This window comes from Schistocerca americana, chromosome 1 (assembly GCF_021461395.2).
Source record: "Schistocerca americana isolate TAMUIC-IGC-003095 chromosome 1, iqSchAmer2.1, whole genome shotgun sequence".
Taxonomy (NCBI): domain Eukaryota; kingdom Metazoa; phylum Arthropoda; class Insecta; order Orthoptera; family Acrididae; genus Schistocerca; species Schistocerca americana.
Window position 1 is genome coordinate 805,082,152 of NC_060119.1, and position 24,300 is coordinate 805,106,451.

Genomic DNA, 24,300 nt, shown 5'->3' on the forward strand with positions numbered 1-24,300 from the left:
CCTGCAGCTTTTATGGTCTTGGTGCTGTTAATGACATCTCTGATCTCTTGTGGCCAATAGGACTCATTCCATGGTTGTTTGTGGCATTATCCTCTCTGCCCTCTTGTCTCCCTCTTAGTCCTTCCTTGTTCAGTGTCGAGGTGCACCTCCCATATTTTCATATCAATGCAAAGTATTTCAGCTCTTTTCTAAGGCCTAGTGCAATATATGGGTCTTTTGAGACTTCCTCCACTAGTTTCTTTCCTTATTTTGCCTGAGTGTTCTCTTCTTTTCTTATAGAGTTTTCTTATAGATATTTCATTTTTCAGCAAGAGTCCTGAGGAGTATACTATTCTCTGCGCACTGTTTTAGTTGATGTAGGCTTTCTAGAACTTCTTTTCTTGAACTGTCACTCTCTGTCGAACCATTTTTTCGCTCTTCTTTTGTACATGGGATTGGCAGCTTGTCTTAGGAGTTCTCATATCGCTTCTGTTGCTTCCTCTAATCACAAATTGTCTATTAGCATTTCGATTTGTTTTACGTTGTCTGATTTTGCTTCCACTTTCCCAACATCTATTGTTCTCGAAAGTGCTTCTTCCTCTTTTCCTTGCACTTTTCTGAAGTGGTGTACTTCACCTATTATATCAATGGCTGTTTTGTTAGGTTGGAAGTATGCTGATATTATTGTAATGTGTTTCATTTCGTTTCTGTCAGGAATGTATGTTCCTGTTCGATAGTTGCTGTTGTTGGTGTTAATTCCGGTTTTATGAGGAGAGTCTACCTCTGTTGTCTTGTTTTGCATGGAGATGAGTGCAGTACAATTCTGGGTGTTGCCAGTTTTTGGTTAAAAATGTTTCTGTTAGGACTGCTATGTCATATCCCTGGGCAGTGTTCTTGTGTCTTATGGAAGACACACCCCTCTGTTTTCTTGGGGGAGGGGGGAGGGGGGAATGAAAGCACCTGACTGTGATTCCTGCTGGCCAGAATTCAGCTTTATTTGTCAACTCTAAAGTTGTGAAAGGGGATGCCTCCTTTAAAGGATTTCGTATTATTATTGTTTACCAGTTCTTCGCATTTCACGTTTTCTTTTATTCCTTTCTTATTGGGGAATTATTTTATTGAGTCTGATACTGTCTCAGATTTGAGCTCTCCTACATAGAGCCAGACCATCTTATCTGCGGCTAGTAGATTTGCATCTCGTGGTCCAGCACCAGTCAGTGTCTCATGTTGCTTAGTTGGCCTTCTATGGGTAACTTCAGTCCATTGTTCTTCGTTTGCATTTGTTTCTGTTTCTTGGTATTGTGCAATGTCTCGTGTTGTAAGTGTTTCATATTCTTTTGTGTGAAATGCTTTTTCAATTTCCCTCTTCATGGTGTTGGGTATTTGCTGCAGCTTTGGCATCTTTTGACTTGTACTCGCAATTTCTTCCTTCATCATAATCTTTGCACTGTTTGTGAAATCCTCCGTTATGAGGCTTATCTTTTGCACTACTTTTTCTGTGATTTTGCCTCTAATACTGTGTCCATTGTTGTAGTTACAAGTAGTTCCACTATGAGTTGGTATGTGCTGGTTGCCGCTCTCGATTTCTTGTATTGGGTCAACAGATGGCGCCACTTGTCCCCCAGCGTTGCAGTCCTTTCCCTCTGTCTGGGGGTTGCTAACCTCACTTTCTGAGCTGGCGTTGTCTTTATTTTTAGCAATTTTCCACACTCATGTCCAATTTCATTAGACTGAAACATTCACTCAAGGTAATCACCGCCTTTAAGATGTCATCTTTCGTCTCTTTCTTGAGGTACCCTCTGATTTCCACTATATTTATCAAACTTTGTAGGGCACATTTAACACATTTGTCTACTATGTACCCCATCTTTATGAATGGCTATTACTAGCTGAAATTTATTACAGAACTCAATTATTCTTTCTCCTCTCTCATTCCCTATCCCAAGCCCATATTCTCCTGTAATCTTTTCTTCTACTGCTCCCCCTACAACTGCACTCTGGTCCCCCATGACTATTAAATTTTCATCTCCCTTTCAATATCCTCATATACTTTCTCTATCTCTTTATCTTCAGTGTGTGACATTGGTATGCATACCTGAACTATTGTTGTCAGTGTTGGTTTGCTATCAATTCTGATAAGAACAACCCTATCTCTGAACTGTTCACAGTAACACACACTCTGCCCTATCTTCCTATTAATAACGAATCCTATTCCCGTTATACCATTTTCCACTGCTGTTGATATTATCCTATACTCATATGACCAGAAATCCTTGTCTTCTTTCCATTTCACTTAACTGACCCCTACTATATGAGTCTTTGCATTTCCCTTTTCAGATTTTCTAGCCTCCCTACCACATTCAAGCTTCCAACATTCCATGCCCTGACTCATCATCCTTTCATTGGTTATTCATGCTTTTTCTCATGGTCACCTCCCACTTGGCAGTCCCCTCCTGGAGATCCAAATGGGGGACTATTCCAGAATCTTTTGCCAATGGAGAAATCATCATGACACTTTTTCAATTACAGGCCACATGTCCTGTGGACACATGTTGTGTGTCTTTAATGCAATGGTTTCCACTGCCTTCTGCATCTTCATGATGTTGATCATTGCTGATTCTTCCACCTTTTGGGGCAGTTTCCCACCCCAAGGACAAGAGAGTGCTCCTCCATCCTCTTTGACAAGGTCATTTGCGCCATTAGGGTGACTTCTTATGCTGAAAGTCTTTGGCTGCCAATGCTGATTATTAATCAAAATTTAAGCAGTGGTGGGTTTTGAACCTGGAACTGAAGGCATTTTGATTAATAATCAAAGACGCTACCCCTAGACCACAAGTGCAATTATGGATGGCCGTATAGGCAGCATGGCTCAGTACTTCCGCAGGGGGCTTCAAACAAATTTCTGAGTCCATGCCTCATTGAGTTACTCCACAATAATGAGCAAAAGGTCTGACATGATATTAGAAGGTATACCATGACTTTTGTCACCTCAGTATTCGTTAAAGTTAATATCAAACAATTATATATTTGTCAAAAAGTAAAGGACATGGTTCTACCACGTAAGTTGAAACTGCATCCAACGCCTATAGGGTTATGGGACTTAACTGCCGTTGATTTTTATGGGTCCCTAACAAGAGGAAGAGAGGAATTAACCTTCATTTTTGTAGTGCTGAATTGCTGGTCTAATTATATATCTGATTGAATCCTCTTGAGGCAGTTATGGCTAAGAGAATTATAAGGTTCCCCAAAACTGATTAATTTGCTAAATATCATATTTCAGGAAGGCAGCTATTTTATTCTGGTAGTCAATTTAGTGGGACCATATTTAAGAAATTTGTGGACAAATTTAAGTAATAGTGTAAAGATATCAAAGTACCATCCTCAAAGAGACTCTGCTGAAAGGGTAATGAAGGGAATGGTTATGTTGAACACTCTGTAGTAGTTGTCATAACCAATGGATGGATACATTTTATGAGTTTCAAGCTATGTTATACCAGGTGTAAATTTTAAGTTGACAAACCAGAATAACTCAAAAAATAAGCTTCACACGAAAAAATGTGTAGAATCCAAAGCTAATTATTTTCGGAGGGGGATACCTGCTGGTGCTAAGCTTGGCCCGCCACCCCAGCCCCCTGGGGTGTCGCGGAAGGCAACTTTAAAATTTCAGATGCGAACTCCCATTTTTTACTGCAGAATCAGGTTCTACATAAAAAACTACATACATTTTGTCTTAAACATTTGTTTTGATTCTTGGTAGTTGGCACTGTAATTCAAGAAAATCCATGTTCTCATTTTTGCGTGGAAAATGGTTACGGATAAATAAAAACTACCTATTTACCTCATAAATTTTGATTTGCTAAAACTAAAACTCTCCCTCTCTCACCATAGTGTGGGGTTTGAGAGAGAGGAATTAGAGTTTTACAAACATTGACCCAGATATTAATTTTTTCCGCAGATTCAGATAAGTTTTGTTTGTTTCTTGGTCATGAGGCCACACAACTTTTAATTATCAAACAAATCATCTGACTAGCTAACTGACTAACCAAACACCCTACTTACTAATGAATATACTCATTAGCTCACAGAGTAAACAAAGTAAAAGGTTAACTGAGGAAAAGACTAACCCACTCGCTAACTAAAGATGAACATATTCACATTTAAGATTTGGTGATCCTGAAAAGGAACGATTGGTTTCGTTTTATTGCTGATTATTAGCAAATACTTAAAAGTAAATAGATTTTGAGGTACTTGTTTCCAGGGAGTCCCATCGCCGCTCACTTTCAGTCTACTTGTTGTCCGTAAATACCTTGCATCTAACCGTTTTATGAAATCAAATGTTCAAAGTGATGACCTCCAACTTTGATGCATTTATTGACTCATTCTGTAAATTCCTGCACATATCTTGATAACATGTCTGGTGTAATTGCAGTGCAAGCATCTCTTATTATTTGCAGCATGTTTCCGCAAGTGGTAGGCATTTCCTGATAAACAATACCTTTTAGATAACCACATAAGAAAAAACATGGCGAGGTAAGGCCAGGCGATCTGGCTGGCCAATTCACAGGACCTGCCCTGCCGATCCAGCAACCACGGTAAAGTCAATCTAGTACATCGCAAGCTACTAATGAATAATACGCTGGGCAACCACCATGTTGAAACCACATGTTTTGTCGAAGTTTGATGCTCAGGTCTTAAAATTGATCTGGCAGTTCATTTTCAAGTACCTATAGATTTTAATATTTGTTGCCATTCAAATTAGCATCGATAAAATATGGACCGATCAGTGTATCACCAATTATACCACACCAAACATTAACTGACCAAGGTCGCTGATGGTTGACTTCTCGAATTCAGTGTGGGTTCTATTCACTCCAGTAATGCATGTTATGGCGATTAACTTTGCCGTGGTTTGTGAATGTTGCCTCATCACAGAAAAGTACTGTGGCAAAAAAGTTTTGGTTTGTTTGCATCCACTGAATTGCCCTGTGACAAAACGTTAGACGGTTTTGGAAGTAATCGCCATGTAGTTCCTGATGCATGGACACATGGTTTGGATGAAATTTGTGGAGCTTCAGGATTTTCCAAACACTCATGTGCAAAATTCCTGATTACCTTGATATTTCTCTTGTGCTCACATGTGGATTATGAGCCACAGCAGCTAGGACTGTCACTTGATTGTTTTCTCCACAAACAGTAGCAGCATGCCTTCTTTTTTTCTGGTTCACACTACCTTATGCCGTAAATTGTTTAATAACTTGAACAAAAGAGGACCGTGATCGTAATTGGCCAGGAAAATGCTGCGCATAAAGCGCGACTGCATCGTCAAAATTTCTACCATTTTCTCCATAAATGTACACCATCTCAATTTTTTCTTCCACAGATGCCACCTATTAATCTCAGGAGAGGAAAGATAAGGGGAGTCGAGAAAGGCAGGGTTAGAATTTCTATGAGCGTGAAGGGGGCCCACTCAGCCTAGAAATTCTAACTCTGTGTCAAACGTGACTGGTAGCAAGCAAAAGCAGCGAACGCAGTCACACAAGGTAATCAAACATAAGTCGCCCAAAAGACAATCATTATAAATGATATATTGCTGTCTGAATGCTCTGACAGATAAAAGAGACAGTGCGTTCATTACATTAATACTTATAATTTCTAATTTCTAAAGCCCAGTCTTATTACGAGAAAGGGTGAATTTCTTGTCTCTGTGCTATCTATCGGCGGCACTCCGAAACATTATGCTGCTCATCAGCAAGGGCTGGATAAGAGCGTCGATTATTGATCAAGGCTGAGTGGGATATCAATTATCATACATAATTCTAAAAATGTAAACGATTTAACAGCCGCGATATTCCAAAATAAAATAAAGATGTAAACAACGTGATTTAAGTCAATACATTTATGAATATCGTTTTCTATGTTTTCCCACCCGAAACTAAAAGATTCAAACTAAGCAAGCACCCCAGTTGTGAGACTTCTCAACAAACAAGAGTGATTACTCCAAATCTAATAAAAAATTAGGTTTGTCAGTCAGATAGTTGCTTAGTTAATGAGTTCACTCATTAGTAAGTAGGATGTTTGGTTAGTTAGTTAGCTAGTCAGATGATTTGTTTGATAATTAAAAGTTGTGTGGCCTCATGACCACAAAACAAACAAAACTTATCCGAATCTGTGGAAAATATTAATATTTGGGTCAACATTTGTAAAACTCTAATTCGTCTCTCTCAAACCCCACCCTATGGGGAGAAAGGGAGAGTTTTAGCTTTAGCGAATCAAAATTTATGAAGTAAATAAGTAACAATACCAGAGAAGGAAAGTTGCTACTCACCATATAGCGGAGATGCTTAGTCACGATATGCACAACAAAAAGATTCAACAATTATAGCTTTCAGCCATTTGTCAGCAGTACACACACACACGCACACACACACACACACACACACACACACACACACACACACACACACACACAAAATCGTGCAAACGCAACTTGCACACATGTCTGCAGTCTCAGAGGGCTGAAACCACACTGCGAGCAGCAGCACCAGTGCTTGATGGGAGTGGCGACTGGGCGGGGGTAAGGAGGAGTCTGGGGTGGGGAACGGTAGGGATAGTATGGTGGGAGTGTCGGACAGTGAAGTGTTGCAGTTTAGATAGAGGGCAGGTGAGAAGGTGCGGAGGGGGGAGGGGTAAGTAGCTACTTACTTTTGCTTTTGTGTGTGCGTGTGTGTGTGTGTGTGTGTGAGAGAGAGAGAGAGAGAGAGAGAGAGAGAGAGAGAGAGAGAGAGAGAGCACGTTGTGTGTGTCTCTCTCTCTCTTTACTGATGAGCACTGTGGCTGAAAGCTACATATGAGTATCGTATCTTTTTAATCGTGCTTGTCTGCAACTTGACGTGTCTTCTTTACAATAAGTAGCAATCTATCTTTTCCTACATTGTTGATATTACTACCTGGAGTTTCCATTGTTTGAAGAAAGCTAGACAGAATTTCAAATAACCTAGGCAAACTGAACTTCTCAAAAATTACTGTAAGTTTGTAAGGTGCCTCTGACATGAGGAAGACATTTTTACCAGTTTTAATAAATTATTGTCTCTTATTGATGTATTCACGATAGTTAGGAAGTGCTGTAGTCCGTAGCCGGCCATGAACCGGAGAGCATTTCCCACGCTGGCTTTCTAGGTGACGAAGCGACCATATGTCGTGCGTAGTGGGATGGGGCTCAGCACTGGACCGTAGCAACAAGCGTTAGCCTGGGAAATATACAGGACGGGAAGTACTGCCATCTTGGCACCAAAGTCACTGATTTTGATTATTTATATTTAATAATTAAAGTCATTTATAACAACATGAATACTAGGAGAAGCCTCTGGATGTTTAAAACTATCATAATTTTGTCTCGTTAAAATTCACACCCATTCATTAACAAATGCACATCTTAGTAAGTATGAACTTGATCGGAAATCCACGAGCTGTGACGAAACTAGTAAGAGATATGGACTGCACGCCAAAGTCGGCAGCCAGCGTTAAGAGCTCTTCCTGTCTTGTTCGATGGTAGCCATGCTCCCGGTTACGAGTACTTTGTGACATGAGTGTTTCATTATTGATCTAATAGGAATAAAATTGATATTAGGCATTCTGAATGTTAATTTCGAGTAAATAGATACCCCAAAGTTGACCGACAGCAATTTCAGATAATTAGCTTCCACCGACAGAGACATCCAATGCGCCAATGAAGACTCTGCACGGGATGACATTTACGAGAGCCGCACCGCGCACAAGTAGGAGGAAATCCGATGACATGACCCACCAAGGCGGATCAAGGAAGGCCCGACTTACACTCGCAAATTCCGGGTGGAAATGCTGACCAGTCACACTGTACATCACATACACCACCCTCTACGGACTCGCGGCTAAGCTGAGTAATAACAGTATCAGTTTAGAAGCAAGGGGATAATGATTAAAACTGGGGAAAAGTAATGTAGCAAAAATTTAAGGAGCAAAAGTAAACAACTCACTGCATACTATACGCATAGAATGAAATTGTGTGGCTCAACTGGGATGTGGAGTTGTGTTGGGTGGAGCGGGTGGGTAAAGAGGTGGGGAGTGGGAGTAGGAGAGAGGGTTGGGGAAGGATGGCTAGCAGCAGGGAGGGAGGGACAGTTGGGTGTATGGGACAGGATTGCAACACAGGCAATTGTATGTTCATGCAGTGTACCTTGATGATGACATTGAGAAGTGGATAGGAAGGGGAGACTGTGAGTAAGATGATGTGTGTGTGTGTGTGTGTGTGTGTGTGTGTGTGTGTGTGTGTGTGTGCAGGATGAGTGAAGACGTGGAGGTGGGTGTGGTGCAAGGGGCTAGCAGAGATTGCATTCTGTTCATCATAAAAAAAAAAATGTCTTCACAAATCAAACAAACATCCTGCCCTGCCACACAGACAGACATATCAATTCAGCATCAGTTAGAAGAAAGCGAACACATGATGGATATTGACTAATAGCGAGTGTACCATGTGCCATTTGTCATGAATTTCAAAATTATTGAACTGTTCGTCATTAAACTAATATGAACTGTCCCCTCTCAGCTCTGATAATAGGTATGCTGTTGGTAATATTCACCATACTTCAGCATGTGGAACATCAATAAATGTTTAAATTCTTCACAAGAAGCAGAAGCAATTCTACTGTAAAATCCTTAAAAAAAATAACACATTAGCATATTCAGCGAGTGTAAAGAGGGGTGGCACTGTTTTCACCGTATTTACTCGAATCTAAGCCGCACTCGAATCTACGCCGCACCTAAAAAATGAGACTCGAAATCAAGGAAAAAAAAATTTTCCGAATCTAAGCGGCACCTGAAATTTGAGACTCGAAATTCAAGGGGAGAGAAAAATTATAGGCCGCATCTCTAAATCGAAACAAAGTTGGTCCATTGTAATATGAGACACAATTTAGGTCGAATGAATGACGATACAGCTACAGTAGTTTGGTTCGAGTCTTAAGCTTAGCAGTAAAGCTTTACCAGGTGGCCATTGCTATGCGTCAGGCGCTCCGTCCGTATTTATACGGGTACCCTTCCTTTTCCACGTGCTTCGTCTGGTTTGAATTGATTGTTTATTTTTCTTTGATCTGATAAGCGCAGTTTTCTTTGTTATAGGTGTTTACGTCACACTAAGCTGAAAATGCATTACTGTACTGTGCCATGCATTGTTTGTCACATTCTGATAGTGCGTGTTTACGGCCTGTCGCCGCTCGCAGCATGGCTTCCTTTTGTGCGCGCTACCGCTACGAGAGAGGAATCATCTCATTAGCGAAACAATGGCAAGAAACTGCTATTTATTGTTACTTACACTGCTGCTTTCTTTGATAATGATCAACAAGAACCAAATAATAGACTGCGTATGATAGAAGATGTTCTAAACGAGATCTTAACGAAAATTTTTCTCCGTTTGAAAATCTTTGCAGGCGCCTCTGTAGTACATTACATTCTACACAGAAATTAGGGTCATCTTAGATTTAAAAATCTAGTCAATTGCCGTGCTTCATTTCTGACTGTATCACTATTAAGCATAAGAATAATACGAATATAAACATGACATGATATGTATATTCTTCCGCGTTTGCTGTCGTCTCACTTTAGTTTCGTAGTTTATTAGGCAGACAGATTTAAATGAGATAGCAGCAAACATGAAATAATACATGGCAAAATGTTTATATGCTTATTATTCTTATGGTGACAAGAATACCGCATGCGATTCACAATTTATAAAAGTTCCTATTAGCAACCATCTCTTCTCACAGATAGGAAAAAATTCAGAACGTAGAGTTGGCCATATTGACAAACATCCCAAACAGTCTTGCCAGTCGAAAATCCGACATTGTAGTACATTGAAATGCTGATACATTCGAAGATGAACAGTACAGAATTTGTATTTACTTCGTTGGATAATGTATGAAAATGCAGTGGTCGAAAGTCGGGGCGGAGAAAATAGCTCGTCTTCCACCTTTTTTTTTTTTAATTTATTTACTGACGCAGAGGTTTTCGCGCCAGTATTTATTTTTATGCCTACAAAGCATGCCTGTGTAGCGCTACATATATTCGACGCCAGAAGTAAGTTGTGGCGGCACCCACCAACTTTTTTCAGAATTTCCGCTTGCTTTGCACTCGATTCTAAGCCGCAGGCGGTTTTTTGGATTACAAAAACCGGAAAAAAAGTGCAGCTTAGATTTGAGTAAATACGGTCAATACTTCTATTAGCACAGATAGTCAGCTTGACGCTGCAGTCCAATTAGATTCAAACATGAGAACACAGAATACCAGTCATATGTTTCAGACTTACGAGCAAGTATCAAAATTAAATGCATGAACTTTCAGCAGCTGTGTCTCCATATACACTGAAATGTGAGCATGTTACATGAACTAAATTGTCCTTATAAAAAAAAAAAACATGAAATATTTATTTTTATTTCTGAAATATCCTGGATAGCACATGGAGCAACCAATAAAATGTTTAAGTGGTTTTAGTTCCTGGCAAATATGGCTGCACATCTCCACAATGACAACTACAACTTTCCAGATTTATGAGCAGTCAAAGCTGATGCCCTCACTAAATTATGAGACACTGATGATTGTATACTCTACACTAGCACTAAGCTTGGCAGACACCAACACATTAAGGATAAAAGCAGCACATGGTAACTGTTATTACACTTGCGTCCCCCGCAATTGCAAAGTTATCTTTATCCCTACCCTAAATTTTATTTTGCTCTAGTATTCAAAATAGTAATGTAACATTACAGAAAGAAAATACATGTTTAATTCTGGATGTACACATAAATCATCATCCGAAATTGTGCTATACGCATTCTCCGTAAATTATTTCGAGCAGTTACTTCATGAGCCCAAGCGGATAGTTAACGACTGTGAAAACACACTTGACCTCTTAACAACAAATACTCGTGAGTTATTAACGAGCATCAAAATGGATACAGGGATTAGTGAACACAGGGTTGTCATAGTGAGATTGAATGTTGTACCTCCAAATCCTCCAAAAATAAATGAAAAATACACCTATTCAAAAAAGCAGATAAAAATTCACTTCATACTTTTTAAAGAGACAGTCTCCACTCCTTCCAAATTAACAATGTAAGTGTAGACCAGATGTGGCTTAAATTCAAAGAAATAGTATCAGCAGCAATTGAGAGATTTATACCAAACAAATTAACAAACATTGGAGCCGATCCTCCACAGTGCACAAAATGCGTCAGAACACTGTTTCAGAAACAACGAAAAAACATACCAAATTTAAACAGATGCAAAATCACCAAGATTGGCGATCTTTTACAGAAGCTTGAAATTAAGCACGGACTTGAATGTGAAATGCTTATAATAGTTTCCACAACAAAACATTATCTCAAAAGCTGGCAGAAAATCCAAAGAGATTCTGGTAGTATGTGAAGTAGCCTAGTGGCAAGACACAATCAATGCCTTCTCTGCATGATAGCGAGGGAGGTACTATTGAAGACAGTGCTGCCAAAGCACAGTTACTAAACACAGCCTTCCTTTACCAAAGAAGACGAATAAATATTGCAGAATTCGAATAAAGAACAGCTGCCAACATGATTAACATAGAAGTAGATAACCTCAGAGTAGTGAAGCAACTTAAATCACTTAATAAAAGCAAGTCTTCTGGTCCCGACTGTATACCAATTAGGTCCTTTCAGAGAGTGCTGATGCAATAGCTCCATATTTAGTAATCATATACAACCATCCCCTAAATGAAAGATCTGTACCCAAAGATTGAAAAGTTGCACAGGTCACACCAATATTCAAGAAAGACAGTAGGAATAAGCCACTAAATTACAGGCCCATATCATTAACATCTATATTCAAACATTACAAATTACCTCCAAAAAAACTTTCTATTGACACACACACACACACACACACACACACACACACACACACACACACACACACACACTCTCACTCAACACGGATTTAGAAAACATCATTCTTGTTAAACACAACTAGCTCTTTACTTGTACGATGAGTTGAGTGCTACTGACAAGGGGTTTTAAATCTATTCTGTATTTCTGGATTTCCAGAAGGTTTTTGACACTGTACCACCCAAGTGGCTTGTAGTGAAACTGCGTGCTTATGGAATATCGTCTGTTATCTGACTAGATTTGTGATATCCTGTCTGAGATGTCGTAGTAATTGATGAAAGTCATTGAGTAAAACAGAAGTGATTTCTGGCATTCCCCAAGATAGTGTTAAAGGCCCTTTGTTGTTTCTTACTTATATAAACAATTTGGGAGACAATCTGAGCAGATGTCTTAGGTTTTTTGCAGATGATGCTGTCGTTTATCAATTTATAAAGTCATCAGAAGGTCAAAACAAATTGCAAAATGATTTAGGAAAGATATCTGTATAGTGCAAGAATTGGGACTTGACTCTAAATAACAAAAAGTGTGAGGTCATCCACATGAGTGCAAAAAGGAATCTGTTACACTTTGGTTACACGATAAATCAGTCAAATCTAAAGGCCGTAAATTCAGCTAAATACCTAGGAATTACAATTATAAATAACTTAAATTGGAAGAAACGAATAGAAAATGTTGTGGGGAAGCCTAACCAAAGACTGTGTCTTATTGGCAGGACACTTAGAAAATGTAACTGATTTACTAAAGAGACTGCCTACACTACACTTGTCCGTCCTCTTTTAGAATACTGCTGCTTGGTGTGGGATCCTTACCAGATACAACTAATGGAGCACATAGAGAAAGTTCAAAGAATGGCAGCACGTTTTGTATTATCGCGAAATAGGGGAGAGTATGTGACTCAAATGATACTGGATTTGGGACGGGCATCATTAAAACAAAGGCGTTTCTCGTTGCGGATGAGTCTGCTCATGAAATTCCGGTCACCAGCTTTCTCCTACGAATGTGAAAATATTTTGTTGGTGCTGATCTACACAGGGAGAAACAATCACCATGATAAAATATTGAAAACCAGAGCTTGCACGGAAAGAACTACACAAGATTAGAATAATAGAGAACTGTGAAGGTGGTTTGATGAACCCTCTGCCAGGCACTTAAATGCGATTTTCAGAGTAGCCATGTAGACGATTATTAGCTCTACATTACATATGTAAGGCAAGTTAAAAGTCGAAGCTGCTGTAAATCTAACCTGACAACGCATCAGCATCTCTAAGAAGGTATCATCTGGAGCAGAACCAAGTGAAAGCCTCTGTACTTGTGATGGTGGAAGCAGTCCTGGTAAATGTGGCAAAGCAACCCTTTGTTCATCCATTCGCTTGCTCTGCATGCCTGCAATTAGGTCTAGCAACTCCTCTTGCACTTTTGATGAGTCTCCATTCCCTGTAATCAAAAAATTAAAATACGATCTCAACAACCGCTGCAAATGAAAAAAGTTCACACCTCTCTTACAAATGGAGCAATGGGCAATAAAAGTAGCACATTAAACAGACAGCAGATTTAATGTAAACTTTAACTTCGCATAGCAATACAACAAACAACAACAAGATAATGGATGAAGAATTCCCGGAGTGAAAATATGGTAAGCATTAGACATTTCATGCAACTGTCATCACAGTTCTTCTGAAATACTTGAATTGCTAAGTAATATAAATGAAAGTTTTAAGATGTATGTTAATATGTGACCTGAGGCTTTTCCAGTGTATATACTGCTTCCAAGGTTCTCAGGTGTACTCCTGGATCCACTCATCAAAGGTCCACAATATTTCAGTGAATAAAAGTTACGCCATCATCAGGTGGTTCTTATGGTTTCCATCAGGTAATGATTATTCACTAAAATACTGTGGACCATTGATGATTGAATATGACAGTACACCAGAGAACCTTGGAAGCTGTATTGTGATAGTTCAGAGCAGAATAACCGTTGGATGGTCATGTTATCTCTTGTCTCAACTAGCAACTGGAGTAGTAGTTTTATTACTCAAGAGAGGCAGAGATAATAGAAAAATGAGATGCTACAGTTTTTTCTGTACCACATCATCATGATCTACATAATTGATCCTGTGTGAATAAGGTAGGAAAGACAAATAAAGCTGTGCGAAATGTATGCAGAGAATTTAAAAATGCCATATAAATTGATATAAGCACAGTAGGGAAACAAGTTTCATACAGCACATGGTCTCTATATCTACAGAATGGGAAAGTCATTTGTTAGATATAGTTCATCAGAAGTCAAACAAGCAGCTTGGTATTAAGCATGTTACATCTTTGAAAGACAAAAATGATGTGTCTTTAGAATTTAACATGTGACACAATGAAATTGTAGTGATATCTACCAAGATGAAGAGCAATGACGAAAATGTATAATTAGGAGATGTAAACATTCCAGCAGTTCCATCTTAGACAATTACAAGGTGCACAAATCAGCTACTTCCCTTGTAGATGAGTGCTCACTTAAGAATGAAAACAATGATAAAATATTTACATTGCTGCAAGCCAATATCTGTTGTATAAGAAAAACTATTAGAATTAGAATATTTTTGCAAAATTAAAGTAGATGTGATATGTGTATAAAAGCACTGGCTAGCAGAAAATCACGTAGACAGTTTCATTCTTCAAGTGTATGCTGCAGCTGTCATAATGTATACAAAACACCAATAAAATGTTGCTGCTGGAATTTCCATCGAACATGGTCTTAAATATTCGAAATTAGACATGACACCATATTCTTAAAAAATAAATGAAGAATTTAATTACATAAGACTGACTGAAGAAAACATAATAATCATTAGTCTATGTAGGTCTCCAAATGGAGATATAAATATATTTTTTGATCAGTTTGAGTTAGTGGTCAATAAACTTTTTAAGTTTAAAACAACGGTTGTTATCTGTGGAGATTTTAATATAGAAATGGGAGATACAGAACAACAAATGGGAGATGCAGAACAACAAGACAGCATGACCCCTTTAACTTGCAGTGCACAAACAAATGTCCTATAATGATGCATGTCTAGATAACAAAATCGAAAGTCCAGGATGAAATAACAATAATATGGTAAGAATAGATAGCTACTCATCATGTAAAGGAGGCTTTGAGTCACGTGAAGCACATTGTGTTCGGCAGCATGCTCAAAAACTGGGTGGTCCAGCTGTCTCTTGGCCACAGTTTGGCACCATCCATTCATGCAGATAGACAGCTTGTTACTTTTCATGTGCATGTAGACAGCAGTGCAATGGTTGTAGCTTAGTTTGTAGATCACATGGCTGATTTCACAGGTAGCCCTGCCTTTGATGGGATACGAAATGGCTCCAGAACTTAGTGGTAATGAGTCACAAGAGGAGTGCTCCTTTGTGGGTGGACAGTAGGTACGTGGGAGGTGATAGGTTACTGGGGAGAGAATGCCTGGGAGATCTGTTTCTGGGAGGGTAATTTCAGACTGTGAAGACATCAGTGGTACACTTGGCATATTTGTAGAGGAACTGCTGGTCACTACAATTGTGAAGACCACAGATGGCTAGGCTGTATTGGAATGGACTTCTTAGTGTGGAATTGGTGGCAGCTGTCGAAGTGGAGGTACTGCTGATGCTTGGTAGGTTTGATGTGGACAGAGGATTGATGTAGTCATCCTTGCGGTGGATGTCTACATCAAGAAAGGTGGCTTGTTGGGTTGGAAGGAGCATGTGAAGCGAGCGGGAGAGAATGTGTTGGTTTCTCACCCTTGATCCATATTATAAAGATGTCACTAATGAATCTGATTGGTATTCTGGGTGTTTACGAAGGATTCCTGTAAATGGCCATGAATAGGATGACATAGGAAGTTGCCAATGTGGACGCCCAATGGCGTACCATGGATTTGTTTGTAGGCGATGCTTTCAAATGTGAAGTAATTGCAGTTGAGGATATAGCTGGTCATTGCGACCAAGATGAAGGTAGTATGTTTGGATTCAGTTGGGCATTGAGAAAGGTAGTGTTCAATAGCAACGAGGACAAGGCCATGTTAGCGTAAAGGGAGGTGGTATCACCAGTAACAAGCAAGTCATCAGTGGTAAAGGAACAGCAACTGTGATGAGTTGGTGGAAGAAATGGTTAGAGTCTTTTATATAGGAGGGTAGGTGAAGAGTAATTGGCTAAGTAAGAGTAATGAATATAGAGATTCTTTCTGTGGGAGCAGTGTAACCGGCCACAATGGGGCATCCTGGGTGGTTGCGTATCAGACTTTAGGAGGACTGTAGAAGGTAGGAGTGCGGGGAGTGTTGGGGGTTAGGAAAGAGATAGACTGAAGGGAGATGTTCTGGAATGGGCCTAAGGATTTGAGGAGGGACTGAAGCCCTGCTCGATTCATGGAATGGTGTCGCTGTGACAGGGTTAGTAGGTGGCAGAGACCTTCTGCCAGGTAATCCCTGCAGTTCCAAACCACAGTGTCGGAGCATTTGTCGGCAGATAAGATTATAATGTTGGGACCATTTTTTAGGTGGTGGAGAGTGGTTATTTCTGTGGATGTAAGGCTGGTTTTCAAACTGAAGGATTATGAGGCAAGGTATGAGGTTAGGAAATTCTGCGAAGTTAATGGGCGGTGATTTGGGCGCAGTAGGTGTGGGTCATTGTTAGACGGAGGAGCCAACTGAGTCAGGCAGGGATCAACATTTGTTTTGGATTGAGTCTGATTGGTAGGGTTGGGGGTGAAGAAGGGTTTCGACTGTAAGGGCTGGGAGAAGGACAGAAGGCTATTAACAAGTCCAGAATGAGTGAATTCTGGAGCGGAGCAAATGGTAAGGCCTTTGGAAAGGGAATGAGGCTTTTGGAGGATAGCTTCCTGACTGTGTTTCTGGTCTGTTTATGTTCTGGATTCTGTGTGGTGTTGGGAGTGAGTTTCTGAGGATGTGCTGAATGTAGTAGATCTGCAAGGCAGGGTTTGTTCCTATGAGGAAGTGTGGGGAGATTTCATTGAGTCTCTTGTGGAGGTGATGGGTAGTGGCGGTTCAAGGCAGGAATAGGAGATAAACAGGATGGTAAGTTTTTTGGAGAGGCGTTGTGCATGCTGCCCTCGTTCCTGGAGTGCAAGAGTGTCACTCTGTAAAATGGGATGCACATATTTAGAATTGCAGTGCAGGAGAATTTTACAGATGGAGAGGACGATATTTCTCATTTCATTTTCTCTAAATTTGTGCATCCCATCTTCCAGAGCAACTCTCTTGCACTCCAGTAACGAGGGCAGCATGCCTTGGACTGCAACTACCCATAACTTCCACAAGAGACTCAGGACTACGTTGGTGAGAGCTATGGACTGGAGAAATTTGAACTGATAGATGCCATTGTGGATAGAGGAAGTGCAATAAGAGATGGCTAACTTGATGGTCAGATCATTTAGAGAGGGGGGTGGGGGGGAGGGGGGGTTCATGTGGTGGGGATTCATGGGCAATGGATGAAGTATGGGAAAAAAAAGATGAAGTCTTGTGTAACAGGGCTGATTGTAAAAGGCGAAAGCAAACTAAAATCAACATGAATACACAATGACACCAAAGAAAAAAAATAAATAAAAAGACAATAACAATGGGACGTAGCTCAGTGGGTGGATGTGTGTGAAGAAAGGAGGTAACTAGATTATCCAAGCAGTCACGCAGCTGGGTGTTGTACATGAACAAGACTGTTGATACAGTGTGGCTTGGAAATCAGAGTGTGTGTGGTCTGGAAAGCAACAGTAACACACAGGTCATAAGAGAAAATAAAGGATAGACATTGAGTAACGTGGAGAATTGTAACAAAGGAAAACAACACTTAGTTGTTGAATGGAAGAAAAGCCATCAGGCAAAATCAAATAATGGATACTCTTGGCTGGAATAATAGCAATATGAAAAGGAGCTAAGCTTATATGAGCCATTAAAGCCCCGCACGAAAGGTGCATAGAAGGTGCCCCAATATGTGTAAGGCAGCATGGGAAGTTATTAGATGAGATGATTCATCTAGATAGATAAGTCACCTCTGCTTGATCCAAGAGAATTGAATGATTGCTTTGTCATATCAGTCAGAGAACTTAGAGACAAAATGAGGCCACAGACACATCTACAAGGGATCTGCTTAGTCCCCAACTGTCTGGGATAAAATCACACCCAATGAGGTCTATAAAACTGTTTCTAAATCATATAATTCCAAAAGTATGGACTGCTACTGGATGTATAATTGTGTGTCAAAAGCACAGTTCACTTTATAAGTAAGCCACAAAGATTTATTTTTAATAAATGTTTAGAGTACAGAGTTCCTCCAGATTCACTCGAAATCTTAAAAGTTATGCCCGTATCAGGGTGATAAACAACTTCCACAGAGCTACTGGCTGGTATGTGTTGTGCTGATACTCTCAAAATATTTGATTCACAAGTGTACACTCAATTAAGCAATTATTTTGAAAAGCATGGCCTCCTCTGTAATAGTCAGTATGGATTTCAGCTAGTTAAAAGTATACCACTGCAGCTGTTCTAAAAATTGTTGGTCAGACTTTAACAGCATTCACAAACAAGAAAGTGGTATCTCTTGTATTATGTGATCTAACTTAAGCATTTGACTGCATTCCTTTTAACATATCACTAATAAAACTGGAGTACTGTGGTGTACACAAAACTACATTAACAGTAATTGCTTCCTATCTGAACAACAGAAGACAGTCCCCTTCTTTTTCTTTGTGGCTATTAATTAACAGCCTTCTTGTGTATCACAGTCTGTAGCCTGCTATGTTGATGATATAACTTTACTTACTTCACATGATGACATCCTAACTCTTGATAAGATTCAATGAAATCCAAAAGCTTATGTAAGGATTGCCCAAGAATATAGAAAATAAATGTGTCACACCCTTAGGAATACACTGTGATGCCAAATTCAATAGGAAAGAGCATATCAACCAAGTTTGTTGTGAAAAGATCTCGCAAGTGTCCCACTACATGTGGAAACAGAAAGAGATGGTCAGAAGTAATTATCTCCTTATGATACATTTAGGATTCATTCACTCATTTAAGTCATAAGGCCTACTCATATGGGGACATGGACATTTACACACACACACACACACACACACACACACACACACACACACACACACACAAAGTGCGTATAAAATAATACACGGCTGGTTCTATGGAGCACTGTTGTCCTCCTTTTACCAGGCGCAGGACACTAAAAGTAGTGAATCTGTTTATCTATGTGTCTGCACTCTTTCTCAGAAACAACGTTAAAGAATATGTTACTAGTGAAACAATTCACAGACATGGCACTAGAAATAAGGCAAACAGTGACATTCCAAAGTGCCAGGCTAGCAATAACAGGAAACTCCCATGAAGTGAATCCCCTCAAAACTTTTAACAAGTTTCCTCTCACTTCTTAATCCTTTAAATTTAAAAAATTCAAAATGAAATTAAATGACTGACAAACAAAAACCCCATGTTGCAGTACAAAAAGAGTTCTATGATGTAGACAATGATGTTTTTAATACTTAAGATTACAGCTGTACTCCTTCACATGATTATGTGCAATGAATTTTAGTATTTAAGACTGTAGCTGTACTATGTAATTTCACCAAGCTACTGTTATGTACATATCACTGATGTACTACGAATAAAATGTGAGGTTGGTCCTAGGATCACTGCTGTCCTTCATTCACTTATACATTAAAGGCATTCATAGTTATGAATATGGACAACCATCAGCTGTCTAATGGGATCACGACAATGAAAATTTGAGCCGGACTAGGACTCAAACCCCACTTATCGTGAGCAGTTGCCTTACCATTTGGTTGTTTGAGTACAACTCACGGCCAGACTCTAACTTCCACATGTCATCAACCATGCATGCACTCTGGAAGAACATTGCAGTGAAATTCGGAGCAACACAGGCACAGAAATTTCATATCTATCCACCGACACCGGGTGAGCGACTTTCAAGTAAAATGTCTCCAGTGTAAGGGAATATACTTAATGGATGTACGATGTGAAGTATGTTAGTGGCAAGAAACAAATAGACGACAGAGGGATAGAGAAACAATTAAAATCGCTCAAAAGAGGAAAGGCCTCTGGACCTGATGGGATACCAGTTCAATTTTACACAGAGTACGCGAAGGAACTTGCCCCCCTTCTTGCAGCGGTGTACCGTAGGTCTCTAGAAGAGCGTAGCGTTCCAAAGGATTGGAAAAGGGCACAGATCATCCCCGTTTTCAAGAAGGGACGTAGAACAGATGTGCAGAACTATAGACCTATATCTCTAACGTCGATCAGTTGTAGAATTTTGGAACACGTATTGTGTTCGAGTATAATGACTTTTCTGGAGACTAGAAATCTACTCTGTAGGAATCAGCATGGGTTTCGAAAAAGACGGTCATGTGAAACCCAGCTCGCGCTATTCGTCCACGAGACTCAGAGGGCCATAGACACGGGTTCACAGGTAGATGCCGTGTTTCTTGACTTCCGCAAGGCGTTCGATTCAATTCCCCACAGTCGTTTAATGAACAAAGTAAGAGCATATGGACTATCAGACCAATTGTGTGATTGGATTGAGGAGTTCCTAGATAACAGGATGCAGCATGTCATTCTCAATGGAGAGAAGTCTTCCGAAGTAAGAGTGATTTCAGGTGTGCCGCAGGGGAGTGTCATAGGACCGTTGCTATTCACAATATACATAAATGACCTTGTGGATGACATCGGAAGTTCACTGAGGCTTTTTGCAGATGATGCTGTGGTGTATCGAGAGGTTGTAACAATGGAAAATTGTACTGAAATGCAGGAGGATCTGCAGCGAATTGACGCATGGTACAGGGAATGGCAATCGAATCTCAATGTAGACAAGTGTAATGTGCTGCGAATACACAGAAAGATAGATTCTTTATCATTTAGCTACAAAATAGCAGGTCAGCAACTGGAAGCAGTTAATACCATAAATTATCTGGGAGTACGCATTAGGAGTGATTTAAAATGGAATGATCATATAATGTTGATCGTCGGTAAAGCAGATGCCAGACTGAGATTCATTGGAAGAATCCTAAGGAAATGCAATCCGAAAACAAAGGAAGTAGGTTACAGTACGCTTGTTCGCCCACTGCTTGAATACTGCTCAGCAGTGTGGGATCCGTACCAGATAGGGTTGATAGAAGATATAGAGAAGATCCAACGGAGAGCAGCGCGCTTCGTTACAGGATCATTCAGTAATCGCGAAAGCGTTACGGAGTTGATAGATAAACTCCAGTGGAAGACTCTGCAGGAGAGACGCTCAGTAGCTCGGTACGGGCTTTTGTCAAAGTTTCGAGAACATACCTTCACCGAAGAGTCAAGCAGTATATTGCTCCCTCCTACGTATATCTCGCGAAGAGACCATGAGGATAAAATCAGGGAGATTAGAGCCCACACAGAGGCATACCGACAATCCTTCTTTCCACGAACAATACAAGACTGGAATAGAAGGGAGAACCGATAGAGGTACTCAAGGTACCCTCCGCCACACACCGTCAGGTGGCTTGCGGAGTATGGATGTAGATGTAGAATGCCTTCTCTGCACGATAACAATGGAGTTACTATCGAAAACAGTGCTGCCAAAGCAGAGTTACTAAACACAGCCTTCCAAAATGCCTTCACAAAAGAAGACAAAGTAAATATACCAGAATTCGAGTCGAGAACAGCTGCCAACATGAGTAACATAGAAGTAAATATACTCGGAGTAGTGAAACAACTCAAATCACTTAATAAAAACAAGTCTTCTGGTCCAGACTGTATACCAACTAGGTTCCTTTCGGAGTATGCTGATGCATTAGCTCCATACTTAACAATAATATATCACCGTTCGCTCGATGAAAGATCCATACCCAAAGACTGGAAAGTTGCACAGGTCACACCAATATTCAAGAAAGGTAGTAGGAGTAATCCACTAAATTACAGGCCCATATTGTTAACGTTGATATGCAGCAGGATTTTAGAACATATATTGTGTTCAAACATTATGAATTACCTCGAAGGAAACGGTCTATTGACACACAGTCAACATGGGTTTAGCAAACATCGTTCCTGTTAAACACAACTAGCTCTTTATTCACATGAAGTGATGAATGCCATTGACAAGGGATTTCAGATCGATTCCGTATTCCTGGATTTCCGGAAGGCTTTTGACACCGTACCACACAAGCGGCTCGTAGTAAAATTGCGTGCTTATGGAATATCATCTCAGTTATGTGACTGGATTTGCGATTTCCTGTCACAGAGGTCAGAGTTCATAGAAACTGACGGAAAGTCATCGAGTAAAACAGAAGTGATTTCAGGCATTCCCCAAGATGGTGTTATAGGCCCTTTGCTGTTCCTTATCTATATAAACGATTTGGGAGACAATCTGAGCAGCAGTCTTCGGTTGTTTGCAGATGATGCTGTCGTTTATCGACCAATAAAGTCATCAGAAGATAAAAACATTCTGCAAAACGATTTAGAAAAGATATCTGTATAGTGCAAAAATTGGCAATTGACCCTGAGTAACAAAAAGTGTGAGGTCATCCACATGAGTGCAAAAAGGAATCTGTTACACTTCGGTTACACGATAAATCAGTCAAATCTAAAGGCTATAAATTCAGCTAAATACCTAGGAATTACAATTATGAACAACTTAAATTGGAAGAAATGCATAGAAAATGTTGTGGGGAAGCCTAACCAAAGACTGTGTTTTATTGGCAGGACACTTAGAAAATGTAACTGATTTACTAAAGAGACTGCCTACACTACACTTGTCCGTCCTCTTTTAGAATACTGCTGCTTGGTGTGGGATCCTTACTAGATAGGACTGACGGAGTACATCGAAAAAGTTCAAAGAAAGGCAGCACGTTTTGTATTATCACAAAATATGGGAGAGAGTGTCACAGAAATGATACAGGATTTGGGCTGGAAATCATTAAAAGAAGGGCGTTTTTTGTTGCGACTGAATCTTCTCACAAAATTCCAATCACCAATTTTCTCCTCTGAATGCGAAAATATTTTGTTGACACCAACCTACATAGGGTGTGTAACGTTCCCTGGCAAACTCACGTTATTAAAGAACAAGAGTTTATTTGTACCATATACGCCGCTCTGGGCAAGTTGTATATATCGTAATTATTGAACAAAAATATTACTGAATGTGGTGTAAAAGACATTTGTTATTCTCCTTTTATTTTTTGTTGTAATATTTCTCTGTATTTAGGATAGGAATTTTTCTGTATTTATTATGTGATTGTAAAATGTGTCAGTATTTGCGATAGCAGAGATATAAAATGTTGCCAGAAGAGAATAATATCGTCAATTTGCAAAGAATGTTATTAGCCGCCATTAGACGATGCGTTACGAATTAATGTGAGTTGTATTGTTGTTTGATCTAAATATATTAGAGTTTATCAAAAGTGTGAATTATTTATGTAAATTAGCTTGCCCACGTCATCTATAAAATTTCTTTAAGAATTTTTCAGCATTTTTTAGCGGTGTTGCTGGGCTGTGCCGCGACCAACAATAGCAGAGGCGGCACATTTAAAAAATTATCAAACCCGTAAATCGGGAACAGATGCATAAAAATCAATAGTGAATTAAGAAATTGTTCTTCTTTTTCAGTGATCCTGTGGCTGATAAAATTTGAATTAATTATACGTTTGTGCATTCGTAGGCGGATAGTTAATGTTAGTTAACATTGAAATTTAAACAGTTTGGTTCTTTCAAAATAACTCAAATGTGTAATGAAGTAGGTTTGATCAGTGATAAATGTCGGCTTGGCAATAATTAAAACATTTTCTGCTAATAGAGGTAATCTTGTGTTCTATGGCTAGTGCCGGGATAAAATTCAGTAAAAATATTTAACAAAAAACCCACTGCATCTGGAAAGTGTATGCCAAGGCCGAAAGATTTAAAGGACTCAATTCTCAACCTAATATTCTTAACCAGTTCATATGAGTTCACGTAAATATTATTTTTTCTTTAAATGTACGTAATTCTTAAGAAAGTAAAAATTTTTATTACCACACGAAAATAAGAGAGTGGTTCTACAACAAAGTTCGCACGAAAGAAAATTAACTTAAAAGCAAAAGATAAAATTTATTATTCGTCTTTAACGAAATTGTGACGATTTCGTTAAAGGTGGAACGATCACCACGATAAAATAAGGGAAATCAGAGCTTGCACAGAAAGATATAGGTGTTCATTCTTTCTGTGCGCTATATGAGATTGGAATTATATAGAATTGTGAAGGTGGTTCGATGAACCCTCTGCCAGGCACTTAAATGTGATTTGCAGCGTATCCATGTAGATGTAGATTACATGAAGATTGTAGAAACATGGTGGATGACATATG

At 39.5% G+C, this 24,300-nt stretch overlaps 1 protein-coding gene across 3 annotated transcripts in view; it reads right to left on the bottom strand.

Moving 5' to 3' along the window:
* Positions 1–24,300, bottom strand: part of LOC124612689 (G-protein-signaling modulator 2) — a 138,090-nt gene that overhangs the window by 12,624 nt on the left and 101,166 nt on the right. For all 3 annotated transcript variants that reach the window (XR_006979562.1, XR_006979561.1, XM_047141032.1), the window contains exon 12: positions 13,168–13,358. Coding sequence is in view for 1 of the 3 variants with exons in the window: in XM_047141032.1 (XP_046996988.1) it covers positions 13,168–13,358 (191 nt within the window). In the remaining 2 variants the exon portion in view is untranslated. The remainder of the gene's footprint in view (positions 1–13,167; positions 13,359–24,300) is intronic.